Source organism: Coregonus lavaretus (genome assembly GCF_964263955.1).
Source record: "Coregonus lavaretus genome assembly, chromosome: 19".
NCBI lineage: Eukaryota > Metazoa > Chordata > Actinopteri > Salmoniformes > Salmonidae > Coregonus > Coregonus lavaretus.
The window spans coordinates 27,193,376-27,215,794 of record NC_140006.1 but is presented as its reverse complement, the minus strand read 5'-3'; the positions used below and the strand labels follow the sequence as shown (position 1 = coordinate 27,215,794).

Here is a 22,419-nt window from a genome sequence, read left to right as displayed (position 1 = left end):
GTGGCTGTGGTTGTGGTGTAACTTATTTTACATTTGTAGTTTATCAATCTTCCAGGACGGAGGAGGATTTGAATGGTCTGGTGTGGTTGTTGATGTTGCGGCGGGCATCTATGCCATCTTTGTTAGCTGAGATCAGGACTCCTCCTCTCTCTGGGAGTAAGCTACTTAGTGATATGTACTACACTGCCTCACAATGTAGCCTCTGTTCCTGTCATTATAGCTAGACCCGGTAGCTCCACTAGCAGCCTGCCACTGAAATGGGATTCTTACCTCTACTCACCCTCCACCCTCCACACAATCTTGTTCACTAGAAGTTGTGCACTGTGGTGTAAGACTCAGGCATACAGTAGGACTCAAAAGCTCAAAGCTTCAATGTTTGCTGATATATGGGTCAGCGTTAGCTATCCACAACAGGCCATAGCCTAGATGTTGGCTTTGACCAAAAAGAGAGGATGCATTTTGTAAGCTTTTCCGGTCATTGGTTTTGGGGTTTAGTCCTGGGGGGTTCATGGGGGAGTCCTATCTTCCTGTTTTCCACTTGAGCAGTATTTCTCCGTAATTACGCAACCCTTTGTGATTTCAAAAAAAGGTTGGGCATCCTTGGCCAGCATCTGCAACAGCCTTTTTTCAGGAGATCAAAAGAGTTTCGGCAGGTGCAGCTAAATGCCACTTTCCACTTTTGCGCAGCCTCCTGATTGAAATCCCTCAGCCTAGTAACATAACATCCCCACTTTGACACCGCTGGGGTGTTCTCCTCACCCTTCATCCAACAGGCCTTGCTCCATGGCTGGTGACTCTTGGAGGCTGCAGGGCTGCTGCTGCTGCTGTACCATTCCCATTTCCTCTCTCTCTCTCTCTCTCTCTCTCCCCCCCCCCACTTCTCTCTCTCTCTCTCTCTCTCTCTCTCTCTCTCTCTCTCTCTCTCTCTCTCTCTCTCTCTCTCTCTCTATCTCTCCCCCCCCCATCTCTCTCTCTCTCTCTCTCTCTCAATTCAATTTAAGGGCTTTATTGGCATGGGAAATGTGTGTTAACATTGCCAAAGCAAGTGAAGTAGATAGTAAACAAAAGTGAAATAAACAATAAATATTAACAGTAAACATTACACTCAGAAGTTTCAAAAGAATAAAGACATTTCAAATGTCATATTATGTATATATACAGTGTTGTAACAATGTGCAAATAGTTAAAGTACAAATGGGAAAATAAATAAACATAAATATGGGGTTGTATTTACAATGGTGTTTGTTCTTCACTGGTTGCCCTTTTCTTGTGGCAACAGGTCACAAATCTTGCAGCTGTGATGGCACACTGTGGTTTTTCACCCAGTAGATAAGGGAGTTTATCAAAATTGGGTTTGTTTTTGCATTCTTTGTGGATCGCTGTAATCTGAGGGAAATATGTGTCTCTAATATGGTCATACATTTGGCAGGAGGTTAGGAAGTGCAGCTCAGTTTCCACCTCATTTTGTGGGCAGTGTGCACATAGCCTGTCTTCTCTTGAGAGCCAGGTCTGCCTACGGTGGCCTTTCTCAATAGCAAGGCTATGCTCACTGAGTCTGTACATAGTCAAAGCTTTCCTTAAGTTTGGGTCAGTCACAGTGGTCAGGTATTCTGCCACTGTGTACTCTCTGTTTAGGGCCAAATAGCATTCTAGTTTGCTCTGTTTCTCTCTCTCTCTCTCTCTCTCTCTCTCTCTCTCTCTCTCTCTCTCTCTCTCTCTCTCTCTCTCTCTCTCTCTCTCTCTCTCTCTCTCTCTCTCTCTCTCTCTATATATATATATATATATATATATATATATATATATATATATATATCTCTATCTCTCTCACCCCATCTCTCTCGCTCTCTCTGCTCCACTGCTTTAATCTTTTCAGCATGGTAGTTTTAAGATTAGGACAAGGGGATTACAGAAAGCAGGACAGGCCTGCTGTCCGCCCGGCCTGTCAGGATTGACAGACATACAACACTCACTTTGTGTTGCACCAATGGGTCAAAACTGGGGTGCTAGGGGTTGCCAAATTGGTGCCTCACTATTCCTATCCTTCCTTTGTCATCTTATTACCTCCTCTCTGACTCCTTCGCACTATGTTGGTGGTTATTTGTGTGTATCTATTGATTTTCAGGGATGGAGATGCAGACATATTCCGGTACAGTCCTAGTGTGGTGAATTACGCCTTGGGTGTCCATAACAGTCGTTGTGACAATGTGAATAGTAGACCTACCTCTAGTGGAATACAATTCAGCCAGAGCCAACATGCAGAAAGGTTAGTCTGACTGTCAAGAGTAAGATACATTTACATACTGTAATACAACTGCTACAACACAAGAGGGAAAAGGACAGTTGCAAACACACGTTGTCATTGTGTATTTCTACTTATCTGTCATGTGGATGCACCTTAGACATGCATTTCTGGTCCCACAGGTCCTGTTCCCGGAGCTCAGTCAGCTCTACTACCAGCCAAGATGATATTGATGACATGAAACACAAGCTGAATGTCAACCACATAGAGGACGTTGTGGCCCACCTCAAGTAAGTCACTGAGCAACATTTCATAAATGTCAATTACAGACCAATGTTTAGGTAATGCGTCCTTTAAAATGCAACCAGTTGAAATGAGTTTTGTGATAGACAGTAGTACTTATAGTCTGTCTGCAAGGCAGAATATATGACTGCAAGACCTTAGTCTGTATCCATGAAGAGTCCCAGACAGGAAAGACCATGAGCCATTGGGTAAATGTGAGCCACAGTCAGAGAAGTGCTGTAATGAAATGAATACAGCTGTGGGACTGTGGGGAATGGGACCCTTTTTTCCTCCTCACACATTCCTCTGTGCAGAGTCAGATTTCTCTTCAGACTTCTGCCACTCTGGCCCTCTTTAAATCTGCCTGTTTGGACAGACCAGACATGTCTTCATCATTGTACAAACATGGCGTTACAGTAAAGAGAAAGGGGGTAGCTAAACGATAGGAGGACTGGCCAGCTTCCATCCACCCTGCTTTGTCTCTTTCTACCTTCCTCTGTTCTCATTCTCTCCATTATAGTGTATTCCTGTCCTGTCATCTACAGTGTAAAGATCCATGGCCTCTCTCTCCTGGTCATAGTTCCCCTCTCCACTCCCCTGTTCTCCTGTCTTGCTCTCCTCTCTCCCGCCTGTGTCTTCCAGCCTGATTCCCTCTCCCTTTCCCCCTGGCCTTGTGACAGCCAGAGCCAGGCATCTGGAGCTCCCTACCCAACCAGGCCAGGAGGGGAATGCAAACACTGCGCTTGCCTTGGAGGGGAGCTGGGGGAGAGGAGATGGAGGGCGGAGGGTGGAGGCCAGCCAGCCCTCTCCTCTCTCCATCCCCGCACAGAACAAAAGCCCCCATTGTAAGAAAATGAATACCAGACCTCAGCATGCAGAAGATTCCTTTACTTCTAAAAAAGAAAGAAGTGAATTAAGTCAACAATAGTTACATAACCGAGAAAGAGAAATAGGCCACGGCTCCCTCAATACCATAAGTAAAGTCTTATAATAGATATGGATGTAGTACATGCTATTGTGCATTTGGCTGTCTGTTTAGGATTCAAGGCCATATTCAATGAAAACCAGCAGCCAAGTTCCTGGAAAGCTGATATCATGCTATGTATACATTTGAATACGTTTTTGTTTAACACTTTTCTTTAGTTTATTAGTTTTACTAAAATGTGCATTCATTATCATTTTTAAAAGGTCAAGAAATGCTATGGTTTTAGAGTTTAACCTAACAGTTGTGTTCTCTCCTCACTGCCAGATCAGTTCTGACCGAAGAATGTGAGGCGCTGAAAAGCCAAGTGCAGTTTCTGCAGGTAAAAATGTGGTTTGATTCCAGTCAATACCAGAGAGGTTGCTGTTTTGTAAATTCACACTATTGTTCCAGTTTAAATGTTGTCTGTGCTCTGAGAAAATATACTGCACTTGCAATACCCTATGTGCTTGGACTGAGAGACAGAATACTCTGAACACTTGTAAAAGGTAAGTTCTTCTCTGTCAGCTTTTCTTTGGGATGTCCTTGAATAAGCCTTCAACAGCTTACACCTTGGGTTTGAGCTATAGCCAAGGCCATGAAAAAGAGAATATAATATGTCAAGACCCCACAGAGAGAACACGCCTTTTGCTCCTCCAAAAGCCAAGAGCTGGCTGCCACCGACACATACAGCCGCCTGGTTAACACAGCGAGAACCAATGTGACTTGTTGTTGACCTAGGACAGTCATCATCACCAAGCCCCCTTCAGATGGACCTGATTACCTTCAGCCTTCAACCGCTGTTGGCAATCTGCATTTTATTTCCTGCATACGCCCAGCCTGCAAAGCCTCAATCTAAGGTTACTGCTGAGGCCAGAGACACTAAGTCTTTCCAGGGATCTGGCCAAACACACTGCACAATATTGATCCTCTTTCAATTAGTCCAAGTTCCTACTGTACTTATCAGAACTCAGGATAAGACCCAGATGGAAACAGGAGACAGAGGGCTGTGAGAGAGGTTTAATCCTTGATACATGAAAAGTGGGATGTATACGGAGGGTGCGGGGCAACAGAAGACGAACAGCAGAGGGGCTAAGGATCTTAGAGATGGGGAAAGGGCCGATAAAACGGGGGGAAAGTTTGCGGGACTCCACCCGGAGGGGCAGATCCTGAGTGGACAGCCATACCCTCTGCCCGAGACGATAACGGGAAGCCGGGGTCCAGTGGCGTTCCGCCTGTCGTCGATACCTGGAGGTGGTCTTGAGAAGAGCAGACCGGAACCTCTTCCAGGTACGGCAACAGCGGGGGCTGATAACCCATCGAACACTTGAAAGGTGAGAGACCAGTGGCTGAGCAGGGGAGGGTGTTGCTTGCGTATTCTACCTACACGAGTTGCTGGCTCCAGTTGGTGGGGTTGGCGGAGGCAACGAAGAGTTGTCTCCAGGTCCTGATTGGCTCGCTCCGACTGGCCGTTAGACTGGGGGTGAAACCCGAAGGACAGGCTTGCCGACGACCCAATGAGTGTGCAGAACGCCTTCCAGAACCGGGACGAGAACTGAGGACAACGGTCAGAGACCATGTCCACCGGAAGTCCATGGATCCGGAAGACGTGCTTCACCATGAGCTAGGCCGTCTCCTTGGCAGAGGGTAGCTTGGGGAGGGGAATGAAATGGCCGGCTTTGGAAAACCTGTCCACCACCATGAGGATAGTTGTGTTGCCATCAGACAGATGACAAAGTGACAAAGTGTAGCGATATATGTGACCAGGGACGGTGAGGGACAGGAAGAGGTTGAACGAGGCCAGTCAGAGCTTGTCGAGGAGTCTTATTCTGAGTACAGAGTTCAGGCGGTGACAAACGCGGAGACGTCAGGGACCATGGTGGGCCACCAAAAGCATTGTCGCACAAAGACCAGGGTCCGACGGGAGCCAGGGTGGCAGGCAAGCCTGGAAGAATGAGCCCATTCCAGGACCGGGGAGCGGGCATCATCTGGGAATAACATCCGATTAGCCGAGCCTCCACCCCCCCGGTGTCCGGCTGGGAACGATCCGCCTCACTGACCTGGTTCTCTATTCCCCAGATGAGTGGAGCCGCCAGACACGAGGTAGGAAGGATGGTCTTGGGTCCGAGGGTGTAACAGTGAGACTATAGCGGCATGGAAGCGCATCCGGCTTAACATTCTTGGACCCTGGGCGGGAGGAGATGGTAAAGTTGAACCGGGTGAACAGCAGGGCCCATCGAGCTTGCCTGGAGTTGAGACGCTTGACGGTGCAGAGATATTCCAGGTTCTTGTGATCCATCCACACAATGAATGGATGTTCCGCCCCCTCTAACCAGTGCCTCCACTCCTCCAATGCCATCTTCACCGCGAGTAGTTCTTGATTCCCCACATCATAATTCCTCTCCGTGGCATTAAGACAATGGGAGAAGAAGGCGCAGGGATGCAGCTTAAGGTCCAGGGCAGAATGCTGGGACAGGACGGCCCCCACTCTGACATCTGTAGCGTCTACCTCCACCACGAACTGATGGGATGGGTCCGGATGGATTAATATGGTAGCTGTGGTGAAGCGGTGCTTAAGGTCCAGGAACGCCCGGTCAGCAGTTGGGGACCACGTGAACGGGACCTTGGGAGAGGTGAGTGCTGAAAGGCGGGAAGCCTGGGTGCTGTAACCCCGGATAAAACTGTGATAGAAATGGGAAAATCTTAAGAAGTGTTCCAGCTGCACTCTGGATGTGGGTTGGGGCGAACCTTTCCGGGATCCATCTGCACATTACTAGCAGCAATGATGTATCCAAGGAAGGAGATGGTGGAGCGATGGAATTCACATTTTTCTGCTTTGACAAAAAGCTGGTTCTCCTGGAGACGCTGGAGGACCTGTTGGACGTGGAGAACGTGTTCTTGAGCTGAGCGGGAAAAGACGAGGATGTTCAATATGTCGCGGAGAACGTTGTTGACCAGGGCCTGGAACACAGCAGGAGTGTTGGTCAGACCAAATGGCATCACCAGGTATTCATAGTGTCCGCTAGCAGTGTTGAAGGCTGTCTTCCACTCATCACCTACCCGCAGGTCCAACTTAGAGAAAATAGTGGCCCCCTGGAGATGAGTGGTAGCGGGTAGCAGTTCTTAACTGTGATGTCATTGAGGCCCCGGTAGTCGATGCACGGGCGCAGGGTTTTGTCCCTCTTCTCCACAAAGTAGAACCCTGCGCCGGCGGGGGAGGCAGAAGGGCAGATACACCCTGCAGCCTGCAGCCAGGGAGTCCTCAATGTATGTCTCCATAGCCTTGGTCTCCAACAGTGAATATAGCCGTCCCCGGGGTGGTGTAGTGCCCGGGAGAAGGTCGATCCCGCAGTCATAGGGTCGATGCGGAGGAAGTGAAGTGGCCCGGGCCTTGCTGAAAACCTCCCGGAGGTCCTGGTACTCCGCGGGAATGCGAAGAGGTCCGAGGTTTCTTCCGAGCCCACAGGAAGACGTCCCGGGGCAGGCTGCGCCGACTTCAGCCAATGGCCATGGCAGAACGGGCTCCAGCCCAGGATAGCACCAGCAGTCCAGTTGATAAGAGGATTGTGTCGCTGGAGCCAAGAAAACCCCAATACCACGGGAACCTAAGGAGACTTGACGTCCATGGGAATGGAGCGGGGCTGAGTGGAGATGCCCAGCTCTGACACCAGGGTAGCGTCCATGAAACTCTCATCGGCCCCAGAGTCAATGAGAACCTGGAGAGATTTTGAATGGTCGCCCCACAGCAGGAGGGCATGGAGAGGGGTGCGAGTAAGGGGAGAAGGAAAATTCTCTGTATGGCCCACCAGAGTACTCTGGTCTTTTAATGGACAGGTAGACACGTAATGACCGGTAGTCCCGCAATACAGACGTTTGGCTGGAGACAGCCTGGCTCTGCCGAGTTGCATCGGCTCTGGAAGAGGCGAGTCGGCAGACCTCGGAGACTCTCGGGAGAATTTGGGTAACCTCGGATTCTCTCGGGAACGTAGATGCCGGGGACTTCCGGGATTCCTCGGAGGCGAGGTGGGATCATTGGGCGAGCGAGTGGGACCGGAATCAGACCTCCTCTCCCTCCTACATTCCCGTAGCCACCCATCGATCCGGATGGTCAAGGCGATGACCGAGTCGAGATCCGTAGGCAGCTCCTGGGCTGCGAGCTCGTCTTTAACCTCCTCCGATAATCCATGAAGGAACGTGTCGAACAGGGATTCCGGGTTCCAGGCACTCTCGGCAGCCAACGTGCGGAAATCAACCGCATAGTCTGCCACATTGCGGGAGTCTTGACGAAGCTGGAGTAACTTCCAGGCAGCCTCTCTCCAGGACAACGGAGAATCAAAAACCTTTTTCACCTCAGCCACAAACTCCTCCAGACTAAAGTACACGGCAGATTGTTGTTCACACACCGCAGTAGCCCAGGCGAGAGCCCTCCCGGACATCAGCATTATGAGGTACGCTATCTTCAAGCGGTCCGAGGGGAAGGACGAGGGCTGCAGCTCGAAGATTATGGAACACTGGGAGAGAAACGGCCAACAGGTTCCTGACTCTCCAGCGAAGCATTCCGGAGGAGTTCTCGGGAAGCCGGGGTGGCCTGGAGAGATGCGCTGATGACAGCGGGGTTACTGAGGGGCTGAGAGGTTACTGTCATGGCCGGTTGTCGAACAGATAATCTGCGAAATTGCTCCAGCAATGTATTCAAGGCACGGTCATGGCGTTCCGCCAAGGTCTGGAATCCTTTCATAAGACCTCAAAGTAACTCCTCGTGCCTCCCAATGGTGGCTCCTTGGGAGGAGACGGCGTTGCGGAGCTTGTCCGAGTCTGCTGGGTCAGTCATGGTCAGTTCGTACTATCAGAACTCAGGATAAGACCCAGATGCAGACAGTTGTAATCACAGATGTTAATTTACAAATCAGGGGGCAGGCAGACGACAGGTCAAGGGCAGGCAGAGTTCGGTAATCCAGGGCAGAGTCGGTAAGGTACAGAACGGCAGGCAGTGTCAGGGCAGGCAGAGTGGTCAAAACTGGAAAAACTAGAAAAACAGGGGCTAGAGAGAAACAGGAGTACGGGTGCTGGTAGGCTTGACGAGACAAGACGAACTGGCAACAGAAAACACAGGTATAAATGCACAGGGGATAATGGGGAAAATGGGCGACACCTGGAGGGGGGTGGAGACAAGCACAAGACAGGTGAAACAGATCAGGGTGTGACAGTACAGAGTACTCTAGTCTATGTACTCTGGAGCTGGGCTGGCTGCCCCTCTGTCCTGCTCATCTGGCACTGAAGGAGAGAGAACGGAACACCAGATGTAGGTGTTCCCAGCCCAACAGATGGGGAAACCATCTTTGTATGTGCCGCAACACACATCTCCAACCCACTATCACACGCAGGACACGTCTCCTGAGATGTAGGGACTAGGATGGGATTGCACAGTGTCTGTTAGAGATGTTTCTGCTACCAGCGTTTTTGTAGGATGTAAAGTGCAATTCAAAGGCATAATGAACAGAAGCAAAATACTTAGCCAGTGTAAAGGGGATTTTCCGGTGAACAAAAATGATAGCGGTCGTTAATAATGTCAATCAAAAATCCATCCGGTTTATTACAAGAATTGAGTAAAGAAAATGTCTAAAGGGCCTCCTCTGAGAAGGCCCTTCTATATTAATCACACAGCAATGAATGTTCTGTAGACACCATCCCAAGAGTCTTGTAGGAAGTCACAACCTCAGCTGCTATAGAATCACACAGTGTCACAGATACATTATCAGTGTGACCTCAGCTCAGTCTGGCATCAAACTTTAACCATCACATTCAACACTGGCAGACATTTGACACTGTCAGTTAAACAGGTTAATGGTAAGAACATCAGTACTAATTATAGACTCAAATACATGAAAATAACAAGGCAAAAGTAAACATGTCGTTTTCATCAAGGATCTCTCGGTACTTTGCTCCGTTCATCTTTGCCTCGATCCTGACTAGTCTCCCAGTCCCTGCCGCTGAAAAACATCCCCACAGCATGATTCTGCCACCACAGTGCTGCAGAGATGGTTGTCCTTCTGGAAGGTTATCCCATCTCCACAGAGGACCTCTAGAGCTCTGTCAGAGTGACCACCTCCCTGACCAAGGCCCTTCTCCCCCGATTGCTCAGTTTGGCTGGGCGGCCAGCTCTAGGAAGAGTCTTGATGGTTCCAAACCTCTTCCATTTAAGAATGATGGAGGCCACCAGATCTGTGCCTTGACACAAACAATCCTGTCTCGGAGCTCTACTGACAATTATTTTCGACCTCATTGCTTGGTTTTTGCTCTGACATGCACTGTCAACTGTGGGACCTTATATAGACAGTTGTGTGCCTTTCCAAATCATGTCCAAAAAATGTAAATTACCACAGGTGGACTCCAATCAAGTTGTAGAAACATCTCAAGGATGATCAATGGAAACAGGATGCACCTGAGCTCAATTTCGAGTCTCATAGCAAAGGGTCTGAATACTAATGTAAATGTTAAATGTTAATACATTTGTACACATTTCTAAAAACCTGTTTCACTTCGTCATTTTTGGGTATTGTGTGTAGATTGCTGAGGATTTTTATTTATTTTATCCTTTTTAGATTAAGGCTGTAAAGTAACAAAATGTGGAAAAAGTCAAGGGAAAACGTCTGTAAACATGTGCCCGTTATTATGAATGTTCTTGCATATGTTGAGTCTTGACAGTGTTTGCAACATATGTACCAAATGTTGTAACAATGTGAATATCCTTGACTGATTTATATGCATTTATGTGCCAGACCACACTCACGTGAATGTTTATTGGTCAATAGTGGCCATGTTGTTTTAGGTACTAGTCTGGAAGATATTGTATTGAGAGACCTTTGTCCATAGATGCCAAAAATCAAGTTTTGTGCAGATCGGTCATTCAGTGCCAGAATAGTAGCTTTTTAAGTGTTCTTCACAAAATTCAAAATGGCGGACATTCCATCATGGCAGACCTTATGGGTCCCTGACGCAAATTTGGTCCTTGTGAGGAGAGGGACCTACAGTATGCACTGAATTTCATGACTTTAGGTCAAACAGGGTGAGAGGTGTGACCTTTCAAAGTTTCCATTTTCAATCTCGTTATAGGGCCACCATTTGGCCAATCAGTGTAATTTTGTAAATGCCAGATCTCTATGGCAAGATGCATCATTCACCCAAGTTTTGTCAAAATCAATTCTGTCTGAGAAATAACAGTGTGACTAACGTATGAACGTACTAATGGGCGGAGAGAGATCCGCAATTCCCTCCCAGATTTAATTGTCGGGGACAATTAATCACATACTGTGGCTTGCGAAAATATTCACCACCCTTGGCATTTTTCCTATTTTGTTGCCTTACAACCTGGAATTAAAATTGATTTTTTGGGGTTTGTATCATTTGATTTACACAACATGCCTACCACTTTAAAGATGCAAAATATTTTTTATTGTGAAACAAACAAGAAATAAGACAAAAAAACAGAAAACTTGAGCGTGCATAACTATTCACCCCTCCAAAGTCAATACTTTGTAGAGCCACCTTTTGCAACAATTACAGCTGCAAGTCTCTTGGGGTATGTCTCTATAAGCTTGGTACATCTAGCCACTGGGATTTTTGCCCATTCATCAAGGCAAAACTGCTCCAGCTCCTTCAAGTTGAATGGGTTCCGCTGGTGTACAGCAATCTTTTAGTCATACCAAAGATTCTCAATTGGATTGAGGTCTGGGCTTTGACTAGGCCATTCAAAGACATTTAAATGTTTCCCCTTAAACCACTCAAGTGTTGCTTTAGCAGTATGCTTAGGGTCATTGTCCTGTTGGAAGGTGAATCTTCGTCCCAGTCTCAAATCTCTGGAAGACTAAAACAGGTTTCCCTCAATAATTTCCTTCTATTTAGCGCCATCCATCATTCCTTCAATTCTGACCAATTTCCCAGTCCCCGTCGATGAAAAACAGCTTTGCAGCTCCTTCAGGGTTATCTTTGGTCTCTTTGTTGCCTCTCTGATTAATGCCCTCCTTTTCTGGTCCGTGAGCTTTGGTGGGTGGCCCTCTCTTGGCAGGTTTGTTGTGGTGCCATATTCTTTCAATTTTTTTATAATGGATTTAATGGTGCTCCGTGGGATGTTCAAAGTTTCAGATATTTTTTTATAACCCAACCCTGATCTGTACTTCTCCACAACTTTGTCCCTGATCTGTTTGGAGAGCTCCTTGGTCTTCATGGTGCCGCTTGCTTTGTGGTGTCCCTTGCTTAGTGGTGTTGCAGACACTGGGGCCTTTCAGAACAGGTGTATATAGACTGAGATCATGTGACACTTAGATTGCACACAGGTGGACTTTATTTAACTAATTATGTGACTTCTGAAGGTAATTGGTTGCACCAGATCTTATTTAGGGGCTTCATAGCAAAGGGGGTGAATACATATGCACACACCACTTTTCCGTTATTATTATGATTTTTTAAACAAGTTCCTTTTTTCATTTCACTTCACCAATCTGGACTATTTTGTGTATGTCCATTACATGAAATCCAAATAAAAATCAATTTAAATTACAGGTTGTAATGCAACAAAATAAGAAAAACGCCAAGGGGGATGAATACTTTTGCAAGGCACTGTAATTTCCCATTACAGCCAGAAACATCATCTAGTCAGCCAAAACCAAGCCCGGGTACTGGATGATCTCATTCACATTTAGCATGCAGCAATCAATCATCAATTTTTACAAACATTTGTATAATGTCCCTTTTCCTCGAATGGGGGTTGGTGGAATTAATTGATGGACTTGGCCGTGGACCAGGAAAGTAGAGTGCTATGTCCCTGCAATGGATCTGTAATTTTAGCAGTCAGGCAGTCTACAGTAATGACTAAATTACCCCAATATCTCATTATCCTCAAGCTTTGAAAGTGTGTAGACTAGTAGGCATGGTCCCAAATAGAGCCCATATAACACTGCTTTAAGTAGGAGAAAGAATAGACTGAGAAAGAGGTGTGGAGAGTTATCCTTTTACCACTGCACCGCAGTGAAATAATAGGCTGTTTTATTTTCAGAGTAAAAGGGCAGCCATTTATGCGAAGCAGGGTTTAGGTTTTGAGTCAACACTCCATTGAGAAGCAGTGGGCTGTGTAGCTCCCAGTCCCAGTCTACATCCCAAATATCACCCTATTCCCTATTCCCCCAATGGGCCCTGGTCAAAAGTAGTGCACTACATAGGGAATATATAGAGTGCCATTAGGGATGCAGAACCAGTCTGGTATTCCATCTCCCTTGGTAGCAGCCTGAGCCAGGATAGTCTAACCACCCTTCCATCAGTCAGACCTCACATCTAAAATGAATAGCCGCCTCTGTAACTAGATCATTCTCCACTTCTGTTTGTTTGCATTTCAAAAAACCAAGACGATCAGCTGGCGGCACTAGGCACTCGGCACCCCTCCGTTAGCTACACAGTGGGGAGTCGAGACGAGGCATAGCTCCATGATATGCCAGTGGCAGACAGTGAGACTTTACGTAAATACCTCAAAGCAAATAGCAGGGCTGGTGGGTGGGTCGGACTCCTAGCTAATGATCATCCAATACCAGTGGTATTGTAAAACGAGGACAGATATGACCCGGTTGCCAGCAGAGAAAAGAGCCTGTTGGTTGGAGCTGTGGTTTATGTCCTGAGTCTGGATATAGATGTTAAAAGAGAGTCCAAATCCTTATGGAACGAACACTGCTGCTGCCTGTGAATCATTTCGTCGCTCACGTCGTAACACCCCCACCCATCTTCCACCATCGTCCTTATTTCTCATTTGTCAGCTGTGTCCTTGGGTTACATGACTCTAACTCACCAGTAGCTGGCTCTGGTAGTTGACCTGTTCTGTGGTGTTTTGTCTTGTCTGTGATTCGCTGTTTGCAGGAGAGTGTGGAACAGGAGCACCAGACACAGCGTGATGTCACTGAGGCTCCAGAGCCAACTGTAACAGGTGAGTGATACAGTTACAGTACAGTCATACACTATTAGGGTGGGAAAATTCCGGTAACTTTACCAACATTCCCAGGTTTTCCAGAAATCCTGGTAGGAATATTCCTGGAATCAGGATGTAAAAAGCAAGAAAATCCAGCAATCCTCCAACAGGGATTTCTGAAAAACCTGGACATTTTGGGAAAGTTAACAGCATTTTGCAACCTAACAGTAATATACTTTCCTGGTCCACATAACAGATCTGTATTGAACCAGCGGAACATCAGAGCCCAGAGTTAATAGAGGTGACTGGGCTCAGATCCATAATGGTTTCATGAGTTCTGGTGTCTTCAGTAACCTGTGAACTACACCGCCCTGACAATAAAAAACAGAAATACCTTATTTACATAAGTATTCAGAACCTTTGCTATGAGACTCGAATTGAGCTCAGGTGCATCCTGTTTCCATTGATCATCCTTGAGATGTGTATACAACTTGATTGGAGTCCACCTGTGGTAAATTCAATTGATTGAACATGATTTGGAAAGGCACACAACTGTCTATAAAAGGTCCCACAGTTGACAGTGCATGTCACAGCAAAAACCAAGCCATGAGGTCAAAGGAATTGTCTGTAGAGCTCCGAGACAGGATTGTGTCGAGGCACAGATCTGGGGAAGGGTACCAAAACATTTCTGCAGCATTGAAGGTCCCCAAGAACACAGTGGCCTCTATCATTCTTAAATGGTAGAAGTTTGGAACCACCAAGACTCATCCTTACGGTGAAGCATGGTGGTGGAAGCATCATGCTGTGGGGATGTTTTTCAGAGGCAAGGACTGGGAGACTAGTCAGGATCGAGGCAAAGATGAACGGAGCAAAGTACAGAGAGATCTTTGATGAACACCTGCTCCAGAGCACTCAGGACCTCAGACTGGGGCGAAGTTTCAAATTTGGTAACCTGACGACTCACACTAAATTCTTACGCTGCTCTGTCATTCGCTTCATACTTTAGTCTGAGACTGCCATCATTGAAGTTGCTTGTGGTGGCGAGGGGCACCATTGGTGTTGTACAAAATAAAGTAATCAGTAATTGGCTCATCTCTAACCAATCAGAGTATCAAAGCCAATGATTCATTTTCAAACCGGCACTTTACCCACGTGTGTTCTGGTTCTGGCTCAACCCATCAGTTTTTGGACCAATCAGACGGCCCCGAATGTGTTCGCATTCGGTGAAGGGTCGGGGAGGTACTCAGATCCAGACTCATTGTGGAGAAGAAACTAACGTCCGTGGGCGTGGCATAGAGTTTGGCTGGAGCAAGGAGTCTGGGTAGCCAGGCAAATAAATTGGTAACATGTGTCCTAAGTCTTTTGACATTTAGTATTTTATTAGGATCCCCATTAGCTACTGCTAAAGCATCAGTTACTTTTCCTGGGGTCCACACAAAACACAAAACGTGACATAATATAGAACATTTAATACACAAGTACATAACAAGGACAGAACTACATACATTTATGCAATGCACACTTCCTATAAAACACTTACCAAAAACACAGTTGGTTACTTTTCTTTCTTCTTGTATTGACCTGACATAAATTACTGACATGTTCGCCTATATCTCGAACAAAATCAGATAAATTGAGCCTCACTACCATCTAGTGGTTTATTGTTGCAAAAATACTTAACTTCTCCTTTTTTTCCAGTGTTGTCAAGTTCTCATCTGCTACAAATATTGAAAAACATTGTACACAAATAATCGGGTGAAAAAGATAATGGTTAATAGATATCACTTTAGAGTGGTAATTGAACTACATCACTCTGTCAACAGGTATAACCTCTCAATGTTCCGTTATCTTGGGCTTTGGGTCATGGCGCTTATTTCAAAGAGGCCGACCCGGCTGTCAGTCTTCTCACCATTTCCAATCTGCCTGACTGCTGCAGAATAGTGTTGTAAAAATGTGTGTGAGTGATTTTCTCCTGGTGTGGGTTGATTTGCAGAGCTGAAGGAGGAGAGGAGAGTCATTCAGATGGATCTGAAGAGGCAGAGCCTCAGCCTCACCTACTGTCCCTCCTCCTCCCCTGTGGAAACAAGCCTGCAGAGCAGATCCAGGTTGGCCTCTAGTCTGCTCTATACTCTCCTTTCTAACAGATCCAAAATACCTGTTTTACAACTTTTAACTTCTGTTCTGTGGATTTACAGGCTTTCAGGGGTTTCTGCTGTCAAGCCCAACGCATGTCTCTAGATCTGTTTGATTATTTGTCTGATAAGGATAACATGCATACTTCCCAGACAAGGGCCTAAATTCATTCAGATCAAGCGTTAACCAGCGATAGCCAACACCCGCTTTGCAGATGTTATGGCGGTGTCAAATCAAATGTTATTTGTTCGAGGTGGAACTGCGTTGGAGTCGTCAAATTGGTGAGCAGCTGCTCTTGCGGTCATTGTGTCAAAGCCACACCCATCCGACTGGCGTTAGAAGTTTAGAATGAGAAAGTGTAGGCTGTAGATAAAAAGATAATGAGGCTCATATTGAAAATCATTAAACAAAATAATGAGGATTTCTATCATCCTAATCGAGGTGTAGATTACATCTCACATTCCAGTGTTCGGATTGGTAAACAAGGCTGCATGGGATTTCAGTTAAAGCGACTCTGTGCAGCCAATGGCAATGTCCGCTTTAGGTATAATGCTGGGAGCCGCTTGTGGATTTGAGAGCTCTAACACAGTGCCAACTCCGACACCACCAAAACAACCGATATGCAGGTGTCAGCGGATCTGATAGAATCTAGCCCAAGGTCATCACTTACAGTATCTGTCGAAAGTATTTAGCTAATTGCAACCTAGTTGATCTTTGCTGTCATGAAAGGTGTTAATGGCAATGTTGCTATTCCCAGGTCGATAGGATGGACAGGTTTGTCTGCGGATGAGACACAAAGAGACTTGACCCCTGTGGTGGCCCCCAGACCGCATCCTCCACATACCAGGCCCAGTCCACCACTAGTAGCACCTCTAATAAGGAGGACTCCTCCGTTAGACAGGATGAGAGGCAGCTCACCCAACACCAGAGAATCCAGCCCTCTCCAACCCTCTGAACATAAACATCCAAGGACTCACAGCCAGAGCTCTGAGGCTTCCCACCCCTGCAACAGAGAACCCACCATCACCACTCAAGACATGGACAGCTACCTACCACCCCTGGTCCCCTCTGCTAGTACAGTAACCACCCATGGATCCTACCTCAACTCTGCCTCAGAACAGAGAATAAAGGGCAGAACTTGCAGGCGTAGTGGTCAGCCTGTGTCTGTGACTGAGGGAGCTCAAAGACATGATGACTCATGGTCAGACTCAGTGAACAGCTGGCCCTTGTTACCTGGTGGCCACCATCGTCTTTGCTCCTCCACACAGCCTCCGGAGAGAAAAAGGAGCTGTGAGCAGATGAGCCCCGTAAGCATGTTCCACCCTGCTCCCCCCGCTGTGCAGAGGCCAGCCAGCAGAAGGCAGAGTGGGGCCAGGCGCCTGTGTCTGCCGCAGCAGGGGGACAGCCTGGTTAGCTCCTCGTGAACTGAACTCTTTACTACAGAAGCAGAGGATAGTGAGTCTCTGATACTGTCATGTATGTTCTACCGCCAGAATCTGGTCCTAAAAGGAGACAAGTGTCTCATCAGAGCTCAATAATACTCATACTTGTAAAAGGGATGTCGTAATCTCTTTAATATAAAGTAATAAAGTAATCCAAGTCTTCCACAATGAGCCAAGAGACACAGGGATGTTATGTGGTCATTTTCAAGAGACTGATAGAAGACCTGAAAGTGAACACAAGACACAATATGGTTGGATGCTTTCGAAATGATTCAAATTTGATCTACCTAACTTAACCATGTATTGCATGTATTTTTAAGTAAATAAATGTGACTGTATTTGGATAAATAAATTTTCATATGCCTGTAATACATGTTTTATTACTGATCTGCTTTCTTCCATCTAACTAAAGCCACAGCCTGTTCAGAAAGAGAAAACACAAATGGGACATGAACCACACTTGAGTGATCTTTAAAATAGATTTTATTTACCATTTGTAATGGAACAGTTTACGATATACAGCTGACATGACTAAGACAATTCAATGGATTTTGGCCCTAAAGTTCAAGAGAAATGGTTAGATATGAGAAAGTACCAGTACTGTGTTCATTTCATTTGTGCTTTATTCTCCACTATGATAGAATTTACAATGGCATAACATGGTGTCTTCTCTGCTGACATGTTGACACAGCAGCTTGTGCAGACCACTGTAAAGGCCTTATTTCAAAATTGAACTTTGTATTGTTAGATATGTTATAAACACAAATGACTTGATTTAAAGTGCTGAAAAAATTTGTAAAAACATGTTTATGAGTAAGAAATTCAAGCGATCTCCTCGGTGATCGTAGCGAACCACAGAGTAGATAAATCACAGTTTTAGTACAGTAGAGGCCGACTATCAGTTTTCAGAATTGGTAACATGTATTCATTTCTTACATCCCATATATAGAAGACTTACTACAGCGATTTCAATATGAGATGATGAACAATGAGTTTCTATACAATGTCCCAAAAATATGAATACTCATCCAATTTGTCCTTGAGTGCACGTTTTACACTATCTGCTTATATTGATTTTAAAGGAAGGGTCTAACCAAATGCCAAGTTAATGAAATAATAATCCCAGTGCAAAAAATAAAGAATAAGATGAAAACTAAGTCACCCTTTCTTACTCTGGATATGAGACATTTGGTTGAACCCATTCCTTATTGACCAATTAGTTTAAATTCTAAAACACTTCCCCAATACATTGATATTTTGATCTAATGTCTTATTTATTGCAGTTACAATGTTACCGATTTTGGTGTTTGATTTCTTGAATTTTTTTGCCACATATGCACATGTAAAATACTCCACCAAATTGAAAAGGCCAGTATGTTTACACAAAGGAATTTACAGCACAGTCACTATATTGTACCTGGAGGTCGCTGCAGTATAGTACCACGGTGTTGGTTTAATACTGTTGGCATTATTACTATGTAAACTTGATTAACACTGTTATGATATACTTTCCCCAACAGTCATGTACAGTGGGGAGAAGAAGTATTTGATACACTGCCGATTTTGCAGGTTTTCCTACTTACAAAGCATGTAGAGGTCTGTAATTTTTATCATAGGTACACTTCAACTGTGAGAGACGGAATCTAAAACAAAAATCCAGAAAATCACATCGTATGATTTTTAAGTAATTAATTTGCATTTTATTGCATGACATAAGTATTTGATACATCAGAAAAGCAGAACTTAATATTTGGTACAGAAACCTTTGTTTGCAATTACAGATATCATATGTTTCCTGTAGGTATTGACCAGGTTTGCACACACTGCAGCAGGGATTTTGGCCCACTCCTCCATACAGACCTTCTCCAGATCCTTCAGGTTTCGGGGCTGTCGCTGGGCAATATGGATTTTCAGCTCCCTCCAAAGATTTTCTATTGGGTTCAGGTCTGGAGACTGGCTAGGCCACTCCAGGACCTTGAGATGCTTCTTACGGAGCCACTCCTTAGTTGCCCTGGCTGTGTGTTTCGGGTCGTTGTCATGCTGGAAGACCCAGCCACGACCCATCTTCAATGCTCTTACTGAGGGAAGGAGGTTGTTGGCCAAGATCTCGCGATACATGGCCCCATCCATCCTCCCCTCAATACAGTGCAGTCGTCCTGTCCCCTTTGCAGAAAAGCATCCCCAAAGAATGATGTTTCCACCTCCATGCTTCACAGTTGGGATGGTGTTCTTGGGGTTGTACTCATCCTTCTTCTTCCTCCAAACACGGGGAGTGGAGTTTAGACCAAAAAGCTCTATTTTTGTCTCATCAGACCACATGACCTTCTCCCATTCCTCCTCTGGATCATCCAGATGGTCATTGGCAAACTTTAGACGGGCCTGGACATGCGCTGGCTTGAGCAGGGGGACCTTGCGTGCGCTGCAGGATTTTAATCCATGACGGCGTAGTGTGTTACTAATGGTTTTCTTTGAGACTGTGGTCCCAGCTCTCTTCAGGTCATTGACCAGGTCCTGCCGTGTAGTTCTGGGCTGATCCCTCACCTTCCTCATGATCATTGATGCCCCACGAGGTGAGATCTTACATGGAGCCCCAGACCGAGGGTGATTGACCGTCATCTTGAACTTCTTCCATTTTCTAATAATTGCGCCAACAGTTGTTGCCTTCTCACCAAGCTGCTTGCCTATTGTCCTGTAGCCCATCCCAGCCTTGTGCAGGTCTACAATTTTATCCCTGATGTCCTTACACAGCTCTCTGGTCTTGGCCATTGTGGAGAGGTTGGAGTCTGTTTGATTGAGTGTGTGGACAGGTGTCTTTTATACAGGTAACGAGTTCAAACAGGTGCAGTTAATACAGGTAATGAGTGGAGAACAGGAGGGCTTCTTAAAGAAAAACTAACAGGTCTGTGAGAGCCAGAATTCTTACTGGTTGGTAGGTGATCAAATACTTATGTCATGCAATAAAATGCAAATTAATTACTTAAAAATCATACAATGTGATTTTCTGGATTTTTGTTTTACATTCCGTCTCTCACAGTTGAAGTGTACCTATGATAAAAATTACAGACCTCTACATGCTTTGTAAGTAGGAAAACCTGCAAAATCGGCAGTGTATCAAATACTTGTTCTCCCCACTGTAGCTGCAGACATGTTATGTACCTCCAACAGAACATACTGTAAAATGTATTCCTTTGATTTTCAAGTTTCAACCCAAGCTTTTGTTTGGCAATACTTTTGATATCAGCTGGCTTTTAGAACACGATAAAGGTAGATTAAATCTTGACAATAAAATATATATTTTTTTAGTACAAAAACAAAAGATCTCTTAAAAGGTAGATTGTTTTGTTACATGACAAAATTGATAGTTACTGATTGATTAGAATTACATAACATCAATACTGACACTATCCTGATCTAAGAACAGTACTCAGCAGTAAGGTATCGACTACACACAAATACATATTACACTTAACATCGGCTACTTTTACTACAATATATTTTTTTTTACCCCGCCTACCCCAAATAAACACACAAACACCAGTTCCGGGTTTTTTTTTTTTACATGACTGTACAAGTATCTCATAGAGGAAGAGCTCTGTGGACAGCAGAGACCAAAGGGTTCCAATAGCGTGGTGGTTATCCTTAACTTACTAGCTACTGTAGCTAATAAAGAAGAGGACTACAAGTCAACAGTTTAACAGTAACAGGAGGAAGAAGAAATAAAAGTCCTAGAGGACTCCCTGGAAGTATCCAGAGGCAACCTGACCTGAGCCGGCATGTCTAGAATAATCATACATCATTTCATTATGTTATCAAATCCTGTCATCAGGGCCATTATATACTAACCAACCTTAGCTCAACCATTTACATCTGCTGTAAACTCCTTATTACCTAAATGTAATGTATTCATAGTGTATAGAACACATCAGTTAAAACCATCATCATTATTAATATCCTGTGCTATTGCCATTCCAGGACCACTACTACTCTGCTTTAGAACAGGTTGATTAGTGTGGCCGTACTGTGCTTCTGTTAGCATTATAGGAGAACACACTAGTCTGTTTTCATCTGAAGTAAAGCTTGAGTCTGTTGGGCTGCATCTAACCTACTGGTGTGCTTTTTGTTTTAGTTCAAATAACCAACGAATTTGGGTACGTCCCAAACGGCACCCTATTCCCTTTATAGTGCACTACTTTTGACCAGAGCCCTAGTGCCCTACATAGGCAATAAGAGGCCAATTGGAACCAAATAACCAAAGACTTTAACCACTAAGTAACTACCTACTCCACTGAGTGTCTGGATAGCTAACTGTCATGACACTTTTAACACAGAGAAACTGAAGTAAAATGGAAGGAGAACAACTCATAGTCATATATACGACAGCAGAAACTGGATTTATGCAGTCAGACAAAGATGTTGAATATTATATACAGTGACGTACTGGTTAAAGAAGAAATAACAAATCTGAAGTTTCACCAAGATGCGATGCGCTAGCACTTTAGCAGTTGCATTGCCAGACTACCTCTCTCCATCAGTGCAGGCCAGGCAAGGACCCAGTGGATTCACAATGTTACCACAGACAGGTCTTTGCCTCACTGCAACACAGATGCAATGTAACAGAGTGGAGACGAATGCATTGAATTGGTTGGAGAGATGGGACTTCTTGACAATTGCCAATTCCAGCAATCTGTGCGAGCACTACTCCCACCCTAACCCCAACCCCACAGCATCCTGTCACAAAGTGACAAATACATCTCTCTCCCACTCCAACCCACTAAAATAAATCAATTACCAATAAAAATCAAGTAATGGATAAGGAATGGTAAACATTACTGTTATTTCTTAAGATACTGTAGCTTCTTTACAAAATAAACATGTTTTCCTTATAATTATTTACTATGTTACTTTACAATAATGAAAGATAAAATAAGATAATTATATTGACAGAATGATACTATACAACTACATATAAACTACATAATTCAGTAACTGTTTATTTTTTTTTATTCTTGTGGAGACAAGCTCCATCTCCAGGCCAACCAATGGCCTCTCTCCTTCCTGTTTCCACATCCAATCACACCACTACTTGGCTCAGAGCTTTAAAACGCCTGTAAATACACTTATTTTCCTCTGCAAAGACACCTGCTGATGCAAGTCTCTCAGTTTTGAAAAAGTTAACAAAGACACATACTCCAGCTATGCCACTGAGATATTAAAGTTCATGCATGTTTAACATGTTTTTGGTAACATGCCTTGTTGGAGCAAATCCTACTTGTGAGTAACAGAGGCTATGACGCAACACCACGTGTCCTCCCTCCTCGTTATGCTACATATGTAGGATCTTAATTTGATCACCCTGTTGCTGCATGATTATTTTCCTGCTGTTAGAAACTGGTCAAATTAAGATCCTACATCT

General features: G+C 45.0%; 1 protein-coding gene across 1 annotated transcript; it reads left to right on the top strand.

Moving 5' to 3' along the window:
- Positions 1-12,958: 12,958 nt before the first annotated feature.
- On the top strand, positions 12,959-17,373 carry LOC311146257 (uncharacterized protein; the record flags this gene model as incomplete). Its single annotated transcript, XM_084182755.1, has 4 exons — positions 12,959-12,979; positions 13,383-13,449; positions 15,425-15,536; positions 16,322-17,373. The coding sequence occupies 4 exons, from the start codon at positions 12,959-12,961 to the stop codon at positions 16,986-16,988; spliced, it is 867 nt and encodes a 288-aa protein (XP_084038881.1). The 3' UTR covers positions 16,989-17,373.
- Positions 17,374-22,419: the final 5,046 nt, after the last annotated feature.